General features: G+C 35.4%; 4 protein-coding genes and 1 pseudogene across 4 annotated transcripts; 4 read left to right on the top strand and 1 right to left on the bottom strand.

Moving 5' to 3' along the window:
* LOC130500223 (uncharacterized) overlaps window positions 1–1,882 on the top strand; it is a 3,532-nt pseudogene extending 1,650 nt beyond the window's left edge.
* Window positions 1,883–2,962: 1,080 nt separating this feature from the next.
* Window positions 2,963–4,193, top strand: LOC108826075 (probable membrane-associated kinase regulator 1). Its single transcript, XM_018599453.2, has one exon. It carries the CDS (start codon window positions 3,039–3,041, stop codon window positions 3,927–3,929), a length of 891 nt encoding a protein of 296 aa, XP_018454955.1. The 5' UTR covers window positions 2,963–3,038; the 3' UTR covers window positions 3,930–4,193.
* Window positions 4,194–10,118: 5,925 nt separating this feature from the next.
* LOC108825773 (gamma-glutamylcyclotransferase 2-1) lies at window positions 10,119–11,806 on the top strand. The gene is made up of 7 exons (XM_018599122.2): window positions 10,119–10,441; window positions 10,547–10,623; window positions 10,711–10,767; window positions 10,853–10,909; window positions 11,153–11,193; window positions 11,290–11,441; window positions 11,522–11,806. Exons 1-7 carry the CDS (start codon window positions 10,333–10,335, stop codon window positions 11,683–11,685), a joined length of 657 nt encoding a protein of 218 aa, XP_018454624.1. The 5' UTR covers window positions 10,119–10,332; the 3' UTR covers window positions 11,686–11,806.
* A 1,418-nt stretch (window positions 11,807–13,224) lies between these two features.
* On the top strand, window positions 13,225–14,988 carry LOC108823728 (PHD finger protein ALFIN-LIKE 4). Its single transcript, XM_018597000.2, has 5 exons — window positions 13,225–13,450; window positions 13,548–13,580; window positions 14,018–14,246; window positions 14,362–14,494; window positions 14,565–14,988. The coding sequence occupies exons 1-5, from the start codon at window positions 13,354–13,356 to the stop codon at window positions 14,850–14,852; spliced, it is 780 nt and encodes a 259-aa protein (XP_018452502.1). The 5' UTR covers window positions 13,225–13,353; the 3' UTR covers window positions 14,853–14,988.
* A 421-nt stretch (window positions 14,989–15,409) lies between these two features.
* LOC130499498 (uncharacterized) lies at window positions 15,410–16,663 on the bottom strand. The gene has a single exon (XM_056993615.1). It carries the CDS (start codon window positions 16,477–16,479, stop codon window positions 15,487–15,489), a length of 993 nt encoding a protein of 330 aa, XP_056849595.1. The 5' UTR covers window positions 16,480–16,663; the 3' UTR covers window positions 15,410–15,486.

Raw genomic sequence — 16,663 nt, 5'->3', positions numbered from 1 at the left:
GTGTAACTAAACATAGTTTTTAACGAACAACCCAAAACAGGTCACAGAGTATAATAGTTCTTAACAGATCCCAAAGCAAATTTGGGTATGCATCCGCGCGGTTCTAAAGCCAGTTCCCCTTTGTTTTCTTTCTTAAAAGGGAAACCTGTTTTATAATGCTGTGTGAATTTTGGTTGACAGAAGTGACTAGAGAGTTGAGAAACTGAGCGACCATCAAGTAAGATCGTAACAATAGGAAATTTCTCTGTGGTTATGGAGAGATCTGAACCGTACGAATCCTCAGTTTTTGAAGCTTCTGGTTACAAAATGGTTAGTTTCTTCTCACTAATCTTTACTTCATAAATATGGTTATTCTTGATGAAAATGCATGTTGTGACAAAACCAGGCGTTGATGCATGTTGTTAAAAAAGAAGAAGAATATAAAACATTGTTCTCTGTATGAACCATACACAGGAGGTTGATTTTGTACGTGACTGGTAACAAAGAAGATGGAGGAAACAATCATGTATCACTTTACGTGAGGATTGAAGACACAGAATCTCTTCCCACTGGCTGGGAGGTCGATGTTGATCTCAAACTCTTTGTGTTTAATGCTAGACAGCGCAAGTACTTGACTATCACTGGTATTTATTCTCATTATGTGTATTTTTTTATATTAACTATAGTTTGTACATAGATCACATAGTTTCAAATTGTTCAAAAATTTTGTTTTGTTAAGATTAATCTAAAACTGTTATGCCCCTGATCTCAGATCTGGCCGAATTTTTTCTATATTGGTCAAAGAATAGAATCGATTACCACTTGAATACATTTTATTAATGTTATTATGCATGCATGATTACTCTGTGTGCGCGGCCAATGTTGGTTTTATGTTTACATTTTGGGTTGCAGATCAAGCGGCGAAACGATACAACCAAGAAAACAGAGAGTGGGGATTTGGACAGTTGATTCCTCTTTCAACATTCCGCAACCCGAATCAAGGTTTCATCGTGCAAAACACTGTTTCTTTTGGTGCTGAGATCTTCGTCATCAAACCCGTCGAACAACAAGAGAGAGTCAGATTTTATCAAACCCTCCGGACAACGTTTTCAGTTGGAGAATACTCCATTTCTCCTCCTTGGAAGATAGGATCTATTACTCTTCCGAATTTCTTGTTGGAGACCGATTCTGGTTAGTCATTCATTTGATGTTACATATGTAGCACCTCGAAAGTCCTGATTAAAAATGATGATTATTTTTGGCTCTTATTTTGGTAACTAACTAACTATGTATATCCTAGACTGGTGTTTAGTTTGAATTCAGAGTCCACAAAGTGTAGATGGTCAATTATGAGCGGAAGTAATTTGTTTTTGTTAATGTATATTTAATCAGGCGATTAGGGTTTAACCCGAAAGGAGAGGGAGAAGGAAGATCCCATGCAATCCCTATCTTCCTATACGCTCAAGGCTTTAAGCCAAACGCAGTCGAGACGAGCACCTGGGGAGCGGTTAATCTGCGACTGAGGCATCAGCTAGGCTCAAACCCCAAAAGAGCATCTTGTAAGAGGGAAAAAAACACACATTCATATTTTAGGACAATGTAAATGTAACATTATGTCTCGACCTTAGTCACTATCTAAAACGCATGCAATTTGGTGTCGCAGCTGCAGCTTGGTACCCGATTCAACCAGGTCATCGCGAGGGAGTAAGCAATATAATCTTGCGTAAAGATCTACAAGATGGATACTTGGTGAGAGATTCCATTGTCTTTGAAGCCGAGATGGTTAGAGTTTCAGTTACCAACATCGTCCCCGTCTGAGAATCTCTATTTGTTTAGTATCTAAACTTGTTACTTTGTTGATGCTCGTTATCTCATAGTTCTTCCGCGTGATCAATAAAATGTCTCTCCGACACCACCTCCATGACTGTGGCATATAATAAAGTAGTTGCTTTATATATAAGTAGATGATTCAACAACAATATAAACGGCCTCATCAACGACCTCTATCTCTTTTCGTTGGATCCCTCGGGATAAAAACAAAATTGCTGATTGTTTGGCAAAACAAGCTCTGGCTTCAGAAGCTTTTGTAATGAACCCTTTCCCTGTCGAGAGTTTGATTTAAATGCAAAAAAAAAACAATATGAAACTGATAGAGAATCTACGAGTTAAATAACTTATATCAAAGAACCAAGACGAGCAATCGCCACACATGGCGTTAGGTCACGTGATAGAATCACTATTCCTGAATTTTCCCGCGGTATTTTCCCGACAAGAACGCGACGATGACGAGTATATTGTTTATATCACCGTTTCCTATCAAATTCCATTACTAATCCAAATTAAAGTAAATGATAACATCTTTGTTCTAAAAATGTATTATTATAGTTACGACTGTTCTATACAGGTTTGTTCTGTTTTACAACAAAATGCATCTTGTACTAAAATATTATTTATTGATAATGCTTAAGATTTCATTAGTACTAAAATTCAACCTGCAGAAGTACTGTGGTTACCATATTTTCGGTGTGAAGAGAGATAATCGATGGATCAGGTCCAGTATGTCCAAATTTGTCTGGTTTTGCTTCTATCCTTTGCTCTTCGTATCTGAAACTCCATCAAAAACGCAAGATTCTAGTAACACCAAAAAAATATCGAAAGACACTTGAAAACCAAGTCAGATGCGTTAAAAACGCAATACATCAAAAAAATGGACCATAGGTTATACAGCTCACACCTAGCTTTGCTCACTCTTCACTCCTGCAAACTGATTATTCTGATTGATCAATGTCATTAAACAACTCTCTAATCCTCTGGACCATTTTTTTTTGGTTAAAACATTTACCACTATTTAATTGAATTGCATGTGACTACAGCTTCAATCTGGCGATCTTTGTGGGCTTTTCTCATGATATCAACTGCACTTGCAGTAGCCTCTTAAATATAAAACAAAACAAAATAAATAATTTTAAAACATTGCATTCTATTATTACATTGCATAGAAAGCTAAAGACAAAACAGAGAGAAACATACTAAACAGAGAGAAAAGATAAGAGGACACAATGAGACGTCAACCACGTCAACGTCACTCGCCACCGCAGTCTCACTCATCTCCGTCGTCGTCGTCATCTTCATCGGAGTTTGAATTCAACATCTCAATCTCGCCGCGAAAAGCTTTTTCTTCGCTTTGTCCAGCAGATGAGCTCTTCTACAAAGGTCAGCTTCTTCCTCTCCAGCTTTCACCTCGTCTCTCTCTCGTCCGTACACTCTGTTCTTCTTCTACTTCCTCTTCTTCTTCCTCTTCCTCCACCGCACGTGACTCCACCGAATCTTCCTCCTCCACTGACTCCTCCACCTCCTCTTTTCCTCTCCTCCACGCTCCGCCGCTAGATTGCTGTGACTCTTCGCGCACTAGCTCTTTCACCGATGAAGAAGACATCTTCTCTAAAGAGACAAAGAAGAGTGGTTTCTCGCTCTCTAGACTTTCCTCTGTTTTCAAGAAAGATCCCAAAACGGTCTCCTCCGCCTCTCCTCCTCCTCCGTCTTCGTCAGTTAAGAGAATGAGCTCAACGGCTAAAGAGGTGATTCGAAAATACATGAAAAAGGTCAAACCTTTATACGACAAGTTATCTCAGAAACAGAGCACCACCGCCACAGCTTTGAAAACAGAGTCCTCCCACAAAGACTTGAAAACAGAGTCGTCTTTCTCAGGGAACCTAATGAAATACACGAAACGAGGAAGATGCGCGGCGAGCTGTCCGTCGTCGATGAGGTCATCTCCGAGTCACTCCGGCGTGCTGACACGTGGTGGGTTTCCTAGTTGTGGTAGCAGCAGCAGCAGCAACAGTGTGTCTTCTTCAATGGAAGAGCTGCAGAGTGCTATTCAAGGAGCTATTGCTCATTGCAAGAACTCAATGTTGCAGAAGAGTTTGGTTAGTAGTCATGAGATCTAGCATTATATCTTGGAATCAAAATCCATTATATGTTCATGTCTTTCTAGTCATTTTGAAATTTGAGGCTACTCTCTTATCTTATAATTGCCATGTGTGATCCAAACATCCGATATAATTAACGATGTTATGGTTATTTTTATTTGATACTGGTGTTATATAAGTAGAACTATCAATTATGTTTTGATTAACTTAAACTCAGAATAAGACATTGTAGTTGGTGGGTCATTTCAAGATCCATCTTGATTTCAATTCCTTTTCAAATTATAGTGTTATTAGTTTAGTGGATCAAAAACAAACCTATATATATATATATATGATAAGTTTATATATATAAATATATACTCATTATGTATCATTTTAATAGGTGTTTAAAGTTTTTGTACAAATATTAAAAAAATTAAAAATTTATACAGTTTCTCTCGATAAATAAAAATATCATTATATAAAACAAACTCAACTAACAAAAAAATATAATATTTTGTAAATGATCACAAATTTCGGATAACATTAAATTTTATCTTGATTAATGAAAATACCACTTATTATGAAATAAAATAAAAATCCATAAACACTACTTAAAATAATATGAATGGAGTATTTGTTAATATGAGTTATCATGGCCGAGGTCTAACTATTCCTCAGGGAAACACTACCAACGATTAGTCCGGCCTCGAGTTTTCTGAAATATAAAGTACTCGATTAGTCCGGCCTCGGATAACATTAAATTTTATCTTGATTAATGAAAAATACCACTTATTATGAAGTAAAATAAAAATCCATAAACACTATTTAAAATGATATGAATGGAGTATTTGTTAATATGAGTTATCATGACCGAGGTCTAACTATTCCTCAGGGAAATACTACCAACGATTAGTCCGGCCTCCAGTTTTTCTGAAATAGAAAGTACTACTATGTACCCCCCCCCCCCCCCCCCCGGGGGTGCTTGCACGGATCAACCTACTGTTCTAGATGCTTTGGTTTTAATATAATTTTCAATCAAAAAGTTATTACTGTAAAATAATATATGAAGTAGCACATAGTGGTAGAGATGTTTACAACGAGACAAAGCGGTTAAAAGTAGGGATACAGCAATGATCGACATTACTATAAAATAGATACATTGTTTATAGTATATATTTCAAAAAATAAAAAACAACGTATGCACCAAGTTTATTATCCATTAACTTTAGTCAATGATTTCGTACAGAATAATAAATATTTAATTTGACATAATATAAATTTGGATATAATGAATCTAATAAGTTTAATGTTTTATTTTAGTTATAGTTTTAGATAACAATTTTTGACATTTCTTGGTTAATTACCTAACCTTTTTTTTTAAAAAAACACACTTAAAAAAACCTACATTGGTTCTTTGGATAGTTTATTGAATTTATAAGACTAAAAATATCATTAGTTATAAAATATCATTTTAAAAATATTTTAGTGAGTTAACACGTCATTCACCACTTAAATGGTCAAAAATAATTTTCAGCTTCGAAGATCAATGTCCTAATTTATGCTGTAGATGCTAAATGGCTATGTTGTCAAAATATGTTAAATTAATGGCCCTATTTTTCTAAGAACTATAAATAAATAATTACTTAACTTTCTAACTGTTAAGATTTTGCATTACCTTTGTGGTTAATCGTCTTCAACCTTCGCCAAGTTTTTGTGGAGCAGATCTGTCCAAAATTTTCTTTGATCCCTCGTATATTCATCTTGAATTAGCTTTTATTTCTTTTACAAATCTACAGTAAACAAAAATAATTTCAAAACTAAATAATACAATTTTTATGCTATATTGTTACCTGCAAATTCTAGAAGCCCTGTAACAAAATCCTAAAGATTCTCAAAATCTCTCCATTTACCAGTATTAATCTCTTCCGATGTAATTTAAACTCGACCACCAATCCAACTGTTGTTTTGAAAAAGGTTGATAGACGAATGTATTCCACTGCTCAATTTAAAAATGTGTACATCATGTACTTTTAAGTAGTAATCCGGATGATGAATGATAAAAAATAGAAATAGTATAACAAAAGAAAGTATATATGAAAGAGACTGTCAAGATCAAAATTGAAAATTTAGGAGAGATGAAAGGATATGTTGTTTTGCATGTTTGATATCAGAGAAAATAGAAGAAACGGAAAAAAAAACAGAAAGTAAATTTGTAAATAAAAAATTATATAAAAGAAGAAATCAGTTATAAATCGTGGTGAGGGTTGATAAAAAGAAATCGTGGTCAGTTACGTTTACATGTGAATGTAATATTTTGAGAAAAAAAAATTAGAAAGAAATAGCTGAAAATTAGGAATCTAAATGTTTTTTTTAGTTGATTATTTTTTATTTTTTTAAAGCATTTTCCACTTGTCAAAATTTTATCCGATAAACAACTTGCGCTTTAGTATATAGAGGATGACTCCATCTTCATCTGACCAATTAGCAGTAATTTTGTTCACAATAAGAATCAAAACAAAAATCGATAGGTTTAGGCATTGTCTATCATTGTCTGAAATCAACCTTTACCACTAGATTACCAACATTTGGTTATGACAAAGTTATCTGCAGACTATACATAATGTTATTGTACAAACTTCTTGTTAGCTAAAAACTGCATCCACCAAACATAATTTTCCTTTTGTTTTTGAACTTGTGGTATCTTGGATATGATTAAAGTTTTTTTTGTAAGAAAATGGATATGATTAAGTTATATAGACGCTGTGAAATAATTGAAGGAAACAAGGAAACGACGGTGGAATTTATATTTTATAATAATTGAGGAATTTGAAGACTGAGTACTTATCAGTACTCTTCTTCTATATGGTTCAGTTCTTCGTACCTTATCGTCTCCCTCTCTCTCTCTGGTTATTGTCGGTGTTATCAGATAAATGATAAATTAATATGCCTTCCCTATTATAATATCTTATTTAATTCGATGTCTATATCCAAACATCATATCTACATATATCTAACTATTATTGTGAATTTGTGATGTTGGGTGGAGAACGACACTCTAAATATTATATTTATAACTATACAATGTTACGAGTTGAAACAAATGTCTGATGACATTAGTATGCCAAAAATATATTGTAGTCGTTTGTTCTAAGAATGGTTTAGATATGACATGAATCACATGATGTAACCCCCCCCCCCCCTAAAAGTTACTGAAAGTAATATACATTAACTTATTGGGTGACCAACAACGTACTTCTTCTTATGTTTTTTTGTATTATCAAAACCTCTTCTTATGTTTTATTTACGAAAGTAACCATTACCTTGATTGATTGATTGAAAATATATGAAGTTCTACAAAGCGATGGCTGATCGTAACATGTACTTATGAATCTTCCTGCGTACAAAAAAAAAAAAGGATAGAAAAAAAAAAAAAAAAAAAGAGGATGTGAAATTTTCATCTTTATTTTATAATAGGATCTTCTAATGTACAAACGAGCGCCAGGACCTTTTCTATCTTTAGTTTTTTTTTTGAGAAACCTTTTCTATCTTTAGTTTATCATGAGATTTTACAATTTTAAAATGAGGAAAAGAACTAAGCATAGAAACCGCTGTTACAAATGGTACGTGACACAAAATCAAGCTATATACAATGGTAAACTGATCTTAAAGTGGTCTAATTAGCCTCCCCATAAATAAATGTTTAAATGATTAAGAATCTGGGTATTGATTAAGAATCTACTAGAATGGGAAAAAATCATGTAAAATTATCTAATAGTTATGTAATGAACTTGCTAATTTGAGCGACATGATCAGAAGAATACACATGTTTCAATAGATTTTGTTAGGGTGTTTTAGAAATATATTATGATGGTAGTACAATTAATCGTATACGTGGAGTAGAAGCTCAAAAACATTAATCACATAAGCATGTGTTTGGCTCTAAGTGGACGACGAATCCATGTGCTTCTTTGCATTGTGAATCGCTGGTACGTAATAAAGATTCTAATGTGGTCCAAGTCAAATCTATTAAACAATGCAAGCTAGTAAAATATTTACTTCAACTCGTTTTAATCATAGCCAATAATATCTTCATTTAATATGATGGGGGCTCTTCATGTTTTTCTTGACCATTTTGATGCTTACATAAAAATACAAGCACAGTGAAATTCAATTATTATGGGGACCTATTCACCATTGTTATCATTTTTTCTTTGTATATATGTGTAAATTATAATTTTTAGATCTAATTGTTCGTGTTAAATAATCTGATGTAGTTTGAATTAATATAAAGATAGTGTGATTGATGACTAGTCGGAACGATCGGTAAATAACACTAGTAAAAGGTGGGTTGGAAATTTGTCTTTGCGTTGCATGAACAGGGACATGCGTTTATTAAGATCTTTGGTAGCATCGCTATCGTCTCCCTCACCCCTATCAATGACAATATTAATACTTGCAGCGTCGCAGAAATTAAAGAGGAGAGAGCTAATTAGGTGAACGATCAGACTAGATATTTTTCTGTCACAAAATATCCGTCATTTTTTTCACAAAAATATCCGTCATTTTTTTCACAAAAATATCCGTCATTTTTCTAAATGACAAGATTTTTTAAAAATAAAAGTTATAAAACACGATATTTTACTCTAAGTAACACCGCTATGCAAAAGCATTGTATTTCAATCAAAGGTTGCATGATCTAGTTAAATAGTTAGGGTCAATATTTAACTATAGAAACATGAAAATCAAAAAGATTTGAAAAGATTAAGAATAATTCAGAAAGATCGAGAAAATCTATCAATTAGGAACACCAATTGAAAGAATTTTGATGTTCGGTCGTGATTGGTCTTTTAATGAAACTAATTTGTCATCTTTAATACGCATTCAAACTCGAAACCCAAATGTTTTTCTATGACCGCTGTTAGACCTCTTTCATGGACTTTTGTCATATCTTAAGCAAGTGGGTTTGATCAAAAAAAAAGAAAAAAAAAAGCAAGTGGGTATTATTTCTCTGCAGAAAATATAGTTATTTTCTTAATGTTTGTGAAGCCAGACAACCTGAACTTTTCCTCCAGCCCACAATTTTTTGTGATGTTTTTTTAATCAATATTCTTATTGTGGCTATAGAGACCATTTTTCCACAGGTTTGGAAACTACTCTTCACTCTCCCTACATACGAGTGTATTACATAAAACGACCAAGAACATTTTATAAAGCATTTTTGTTATTTTTGTTCACTTTAAAGTAGACCTAGAAGACAACTATTATTTCTCTGTTTATGTTCCATTTCTAGCAAATATTACCTAGAACTTTTGGATATTATCGGATGCTTGTCCAACAACTAAACTAATGTGATTACGGATTTTGCAAAACAACTTTACAGCATTTACAAATGGCAAGCCATCCGGTACAAATCTGAGATTATAGCATCATAGGCGATGAAAGTAAAAGGCTTGTTAGGCCATTCAATATGCTGACATGATTTGCTGGCTAGGTCTAAAATATAGAGATATTAGGTCGGATTTCTCTACGAGCGTTCTATTACTGAATCACCTCTTAATTAGGACTAGAAATAAACCTTTAAATCAGAGATAGATTCAATATATGTAAAGTTCAACTTGCATATAGAAGATGCAACCTACCTAAAACATCTACTTATTGTAGCTAACGCTGGTTAAAGTTAAGCATATAGGAGTTTAGCTTAACCCTAACGAATCACTTCTTTATGATCATCTCTCGTAACCCAACCAATATTGCAGCGATCTCTTTTGATTTGGCTAAGGAGTGTCTAACACTACATGATGATAGGATATCCAAACATCCGAAGACTACAGCTATTCAATCAAGAAGTCAATAACTACATATTAATTTATACAAGTTTTTAGACCTAATCAAATACCAAGTAAATAAGTAAACCAAGTATACACAAATCGTTACACACTTTACCAAACAGAGAAGGAGATAGATTCATCCAATATCTATAAATTTATTTTTTGTCAGATTCATCCAATATTTAAGACCACAAAATTTGATTTTTGCTAAAAAGGAAAGAACAGAGTTACAGAAAGGTGGGCTTGGGCTAGTTAGGGCAGGCCATGCTGGACCAATGCCAATTGCGTCTGTAATTGTTAAGAATAACATAAAGGTGTCTAGATTCAATGTATCGAATGAGAAACAAAGAGTTAGGAATCGGCTTTAAATGCGGAGATGTACGGTACAAGAAATAAACCCTAAAAGCCGTCTATATTCATTCATAATCCCAAACACTCGGGGATTCTCTTCCCACAACCGAAACTCTTGTCTCTCTCTCAGCTCTTCTGTATTAATATCCGATTCTCTCTTCCTTTTAAAAAATATCACAATTCCTTTTTTTCTAAACTCCTCCTAGGCTAGCTTCTTCTTCTTCCTCCTAAAAGGCTAAAAGAGACCGAATACATCAAAGATGGTTTTGTGGGTGTTCGGATATGGATCTTTGATATGGAACCCAGGTTTCGATTTTGATGAGAAAGTCATTGGCTATATCAAAGACTACAAACGTGTCTTCGATCTCGGTATGTTTCCAGTATAACATTTATCCACACTTCTTGATTTTTTTCACCTCTTGAATTTTCACAAAGTTACATTCAATCTTACTTAGAAAGTTTCCTTTTATACAGCGTGCATTGATCATAGAGGCACGCCTGAACATCCTGCAAGAACTTGCACGTTGGAGCAATCCACGGGAGCAAAATGCGTAAGAAAAACATACTTTATATCTTTCTTATAGAAAAAAAGCAAAAGATTCGTAACTCTGTTGTTGATATCGTTTATATTTGGACAGTGGGGTGCAGCTTATTGTGTTCGTGGAGGACCAGAGAAGGAGAAGCTAGCGATGGAGGTACACGGATTACTCCTTTATTGATTTTACATGGAGTTTTTTTTTTTCTTTTGTTGGATCTGATTATTGTTTTTTTTTTTTGCAGTATTTGGAAGGAAGAGAATGCGAATACGACTCAAAAACCCTTGTTGAGTTTTACTCGGTAAGAGCACTCTCACTGTTAATAATTCAAAAATTTATATAAAAGTGTTTAGCAATTTCAAAAATTAAAGATAGGTGCTCATAGTTTTCTCAGATTTCAAGATGCCTAATTATTTTTATACTACTATTCTTATTTAAATAATTTGAGAACTAAGGTTTAGATATCATATTATACATTGAGATGCTCTAAATATTTGCCAAATTTATACAGTTTTTTTAATTAGTTTCTATCCATTGGATGCAGGAAACTGACACCACCAAACCAATCTTGACCGGAGTTATAGTGTATGTTCGGATTTTATATCTCTCTTTTGTCTCTTAATGTTTCTAAATTGGAAGATTCAATGTTAAAGCCTGTTTGTTGTCATCTCTTTTGTGTAGATTCACGTCAACCCCAGACAAAGTATCAAACAAATACTACCTGGGCCCTGCTCCATTGGAGGAGATGGCGGTGCAAATCGCTACAGCTTCTGGACCTTGTGGAAACAACCGGGAGTATCTTTTCAAGCTGGAGAAAGCAATGCACGACATAGGTGAGAAAGAGCCCTTCTCAATGAGTCAATGACTTTTATAATGGAATGATATTGATGTTTGATGAATATTTGTGAAACAGAGCACGAGGATGAGTATGTGATTGAACTGGCAAATGAGGTTAGGAAACATCTCGACTTAACAAAGGAAGTTAAGGCATTGTTGAACCCTGTTGTTTCTCCTGTTTCCATCAAACCTCAGTCTCAAGCTCATGTTTCCACTCTCCAACGGGTCTTTGCATCATGAGAGATAAGCAAAGTCATTGAGCCAACTAACACGTTGATGAATAATTTTTACTGATGCGACTCTTATGGTTGCACTTCTATTTTTCTTTTGTTCCCCATTTTAACTTCAAAAGTTTGAATTCAGAATACAGACCTTTAGATATTTTACTCTGTCGCCAGTGGGCATTTATAGCACCATGATATTTAATTGTTGAGAATAACTCGAATCTTTTGCCTCTTCATCACAAAGCCCAAATACATGCCAATCTTTTTTTGAACGCGGTAAAAATACCAAGTAGAACCAAATAGTTGAAACTTGAAACCAATGCCAAAAACCACTAAGCGCTAGTTAGACGCGCTCTATATGAGATTATTGATTAGATAGGTGCCTAAGCCAATTTTTCGAATGCTTAGATCAAAATTTAAAAAAATCGTTCCAAAGAAGATCATTTCGTTAAGAAGTTTGATTTGCCAACTAGGCGAGTGCGTAAGATTTTTAGAATTCTGGTCGAAACATGTAGGAAAAAAATTACTTGAGTCGATGAGATCAGTGATAGGAAGATGGTTGGTTGCTTTGTGAAAGCCAATCATAATCATAGTTGAAGCTGAAGCATAGCTGACGATAGCTGGAACATTACCATGCTATTATGCTAATATTGTCACTTCTCCTTTGCCCTGAAGGCCACAATTGTTTGGAGTCCATGCTAATACATTTTTGAATTATAATTTAGTATTTTACCTTTTTAAATGAATCATGCAAAAACTGAAAGAACTTGTATATATCATAGCTATATCCAAAAAGTATGATCGCATTTAGATTTATGAATCAGTTTGTTGTCAAAAAAAAAAATCATAGCTATATATAAGAGACTTGTGTTGTTCTTTGTTTTTTTTTGTTTGTTAACAATCATAACTTGGCGCGGACAAACCCAAATTTGTGTTAACTAACTCCTATTAAAAAAAAAAGAAATTAAGAAGAACATATCCAAAAATGAAGAAACTAAAAAAAACAATCGAACTTATTGTTCTGATACGAAAACTAAATTGGCCCCAAAAAACAGAGAATTCAATCCAATAAAACATCTCTCAAAACAAACATGACCATAAGTTGCAGGAGTCATCGCCGGCGGTCAGGTAATAAAATAGTACTCCCTCGGTTCCTAAATAATTGATGTTATGGATGATGGCACAAAAGTTAAAGAATGTATTTTTATCTTAAAAAGTAGCATTGAAAAGAAAAATTAAAACTAATCCAACCAATCATCAAAAAGATTATAAAACTCTATTGGTCACACAGCTTTCAATAAAGCTATAACTAATATAAAAATATTAAAACATCATCTATTTTGAAACATCCAAAACTCTCAAAAACATCATTTAATTTAGAACGGAGGAAGTAGTAAACAACTCACCGGGACAAAAACTCGACACGTGTCAAAATCAAAGACGTTTATGGGATAACGCTTATCGTGCTCACTTCCCCACCTGATTGCCCCTCTCTCTCATCAGCGGACTCCTCATTTTATTAAATCCGCTTAATATTATTGTTGTGTCTGTCTGCCCTTTTTTCACAATTTCACAACATTCAGGGCCAAAGTCAAATACTTTCCTCTCTCTCTCTCTCTTCTTCTTCTTCTTCTTCTTCTGTTGTCTATGTGAAGAAGAAGAGAGCTGTTCTGTAAGAAAGATTATGGACGGAGGTGGCGCGTACAACCCACGCACGGTGGAGGAGGTTTTCAGAGATTTCAAGGGTCGTAGGAGTGGCATGATTAAAGCTTTAACCACTGGTAAGAGTAATTGGTTTCAATCTAACACTTCTTCTTCTTCTTCTTCCATTTGTCATAAAAAAAAAAACTCAACTTTAAGGTTTTATCCTTTTCGCAGATGTTCAGGAGTTTTACCGACTTTGTGATCCCGGTGAGTGATGAGTTTGACGAAAGTCACTCTCTTTATTGTGTTTTTTCAATTGTCTTCTTTGGTGTCTCTGTTTTCGAGCTGAGTGTTGAGGTGATACATTAATAGTTTCCTTCTCTGTTTTTGTGAATCTGTTTTGAGTAAAGTTTAGATTTTTATTTGACTTTTTTTGAATAAAAAAATGTTCATTTTAGTGTTAATCTTTCTGCGAATTCACGATTGGCTATAGCAGCATTGTGCTTTTGATATTAGTTTTGAAACGTTCTTTGATTCACATTTGAGTTTGTTTCTGTGTGTTCTAAGGTGTTGGTTGGTGCTCTTTCTATTAAAAAGTGTTCTTTTTCTTTTTTTTTCTTTATTAAAAAGTTGGTTATATCTACCGACTTTTTAATGTTATTTTGCTAAATTTGCGCTCATTTTTCTCGTCTTGTGATTGTTAGAAAAGGAGAACCTGTGCCTCTATGGGCAACCAAATGAGCGCTGGGAAGTGAATCTACCAGCTGAAGAGGTTCCCCCGGAGCTCCCAGAGCCTGTCTTGGGCATCAACTTTGCCCGGGACGGGATGCAGGAAAAGGACTGGCTGTCCCTTGTTGCTGTCCACAGCGATGCATGGCTTCTTGCTGTTGCTTTCTTTTTCGGAGCCAGGTTTGGATTTGACAAAGCTGATAGGTATGTATATATGTATCTCCTTAAGCCACAACTATAAAAAAATCTTTTTTTTTTTTTAGTCTTATCTACTTTTGCATATATGATTTGATGTTATTCCACCTTTTGTTGGCTGCAGGAAAAGGCTTTTCAATATGATGAATGACCTCCCTTCAATATTTGAGGTTGTGGCTGGCACTGCTAAGAAACAATCAAAGGAGAAGTCTTCTGTTTCCAACAATAGCAGCAACAGATCCAAATCAAACTCCAAGGTAACTGAGTCGGCAAATCTGTTTATAATGAGTAAGCTGTGTCTCATTTGTTTTCTTTTTCAAATTACAGCGAGGATCAGAACAGAGGCCCAAGCTCACAAAGCCTGAGGAGCCTGAAGATGAAGAGGAGGAAGAGGAAGGTGTGGAAGAAGAGGAGGATGAGGATGAGGATGATGAGCAAGGGGAAACACAGTGTGGGGCATGTGGTGAGAGCTATGCAGCTGATGAGTTCTGGATCTGCTGTGATCTCTGTGAGAACTGGTTCCATGGGAAGTGTGTGAAGATAACACCAGCCAGAGCCGAGCACATCAAGCAGTATAAGTGCCCATCTTGCAGCAACAAGAGAGCTCGGTCCTAAAAATTCAATTCTGTGTATTTGCTTTGCATATGATGATGTAACATGCCTTACTCTTTGGTTAGATCAGATTTGTTGGTTTAAGTCAAGACATTCATGTGAGACTTGGTTATCTTAGGCACAAGTTATTAGCCTCTTCTTTTCTCCTTTCTTAGGAAAGACAATTAATTAGTTATCACTTTGTTACAAAATGTTTGTTGGGGGAAGCATCTATGTGTTTAGTGTTTGATCCTTGTTCTTGTCTTATGTTGTTTATTAGAGAATAAAACATTTAAAACTCAATCAAAGTGTTCGGTTCTGCTTCCTAATTAGCATCTAGCGATTTTTTCAATATTGTTCGGTTTTCTTGAATATAAACTTCTTGAATATTGTTCGGTTCTGTTTCTTAATTAGCGTCTAGCGATTTTTCGAATATTGTTCGGTTCTGTTGAATATAGACTTTTTGAATATTGTTCGGTTCTGTTTCCTAATTAGTGTCTAGCGATTTTTTTAATATTGTTCGGTTTTTTTGAATATAGATTTCTTGAATATTGTTTGGTTATGTTTCCTAATTAGCGTCTAGTGATTTCTTGAATATTTGATTTTTTAACACAAGAACTAAAAACTGAGTCTATGAATGGTTCATAACATTACAGCATTACTGCTTCTTTACAGCCAGGCGCTTCAAAAACTCATAGGTTGTGATCATTGTTGTTGCAGACATAGACATTGAGACCCACCTTGGTCCTAAACCTCTGTAACAAGCCCCAAAGCCTCCTTCCCTCAACAAGCTCTTCACCGTCTGCATCACTGTCATTGCTCGTCTCCTCCCATTCTCTTCAGCGTCCAAGACCTGTAACCTTGTCTTGATTGTGTCTACAGGCATAGTTATCAAAGCCGAGCAACCACTTGCTGTCGCTGCACTCAGCGCTTGAACCACCACTGAGCCACCACCGTCTTGACGCTTGAGTTTAGACCAAATCGATCTTTGAGCTAAAGAGTAAGACGCCCACCAGACAGCATTTGAAGGTGCATAAGTCAAGATAGAGAGACCAAACCCTCTGTATAACCCTCTCGGTCCATCAGTGCAAAGAATCTTCCTAAAAGCATCAAACCCATTAGCGTATCTGCAAGAAGAGCTCAACGACACGTCACCTTGAACCATAAGCCGTTGGCTCACGACATCAACCGGCGTCCAGACAACCTGAGCAGCCACGGCAGAGGTCAAACCGGCTGCACCGTTGGCAACAGCCATAGATGTCGTGTCAGACAAACCTAACCTAACGGCGGCGTGACTGACACTACTCTTGGTGATCTCTAGAGCCGTCATGTAGAGTGCACGAGCCGGGATGGTTCCGAGCAGAGACGTTCCAAAGCCCCTGTAGAAACCTCTTAGACCCTCGAGTCTAGCAATGGCGAGAGAGATGCTGGCGCAGGAGACACGGGTCGGAGAGACTTGCTGCCTTGTTTTGAGGACGAGGATAGGGTGAAGAGCTGTGGATACACCGGAGAAGAGAGCAGCGCCGAGGAAGAAGAATCTTTGTTTATCGAGCATTTGCCAGTCTATATCTTTTGGCATATGTACCTGAGAAGAAGAAGAAGAGGATGTTGCTTCTCTTTTCTCCTCTTTTATCAACGCACCTAAACTCATTGTTGAGCTAAATCTTTCCTTAAATAGATCAAAAACGCTCAAAAGCGACCTAAAGAGGTTTACCTAGTCAACTATATATAGTAAGTGAAGATCACTGTAAAAGTTAAGGACGAGAAAGAGAGATGAGTTATCTAAAACATGGATATATAAATCAGTAGAAGAAGAGAATCTCTGTGGATTCATT

This window comes from Raphanus sativus, chromosome 9, assembly GCF_000801105.2.
Source record: "Raphanus sativus cultivar WK10039 chromosome 9, ASM80110v3, whole genome shotgun sequence".
Lineage (NCBI taxonomy): Eukaryota > Viridiplantae > Streptophyta > Magnoliopsida > Brassicales > Brassicaceae > Raphanus > Raphanus sativus.
Note: the sequence above shows the minus strand (reverse complement) of the source record. Positions and strands in the feature narration are given on the sequence as shown.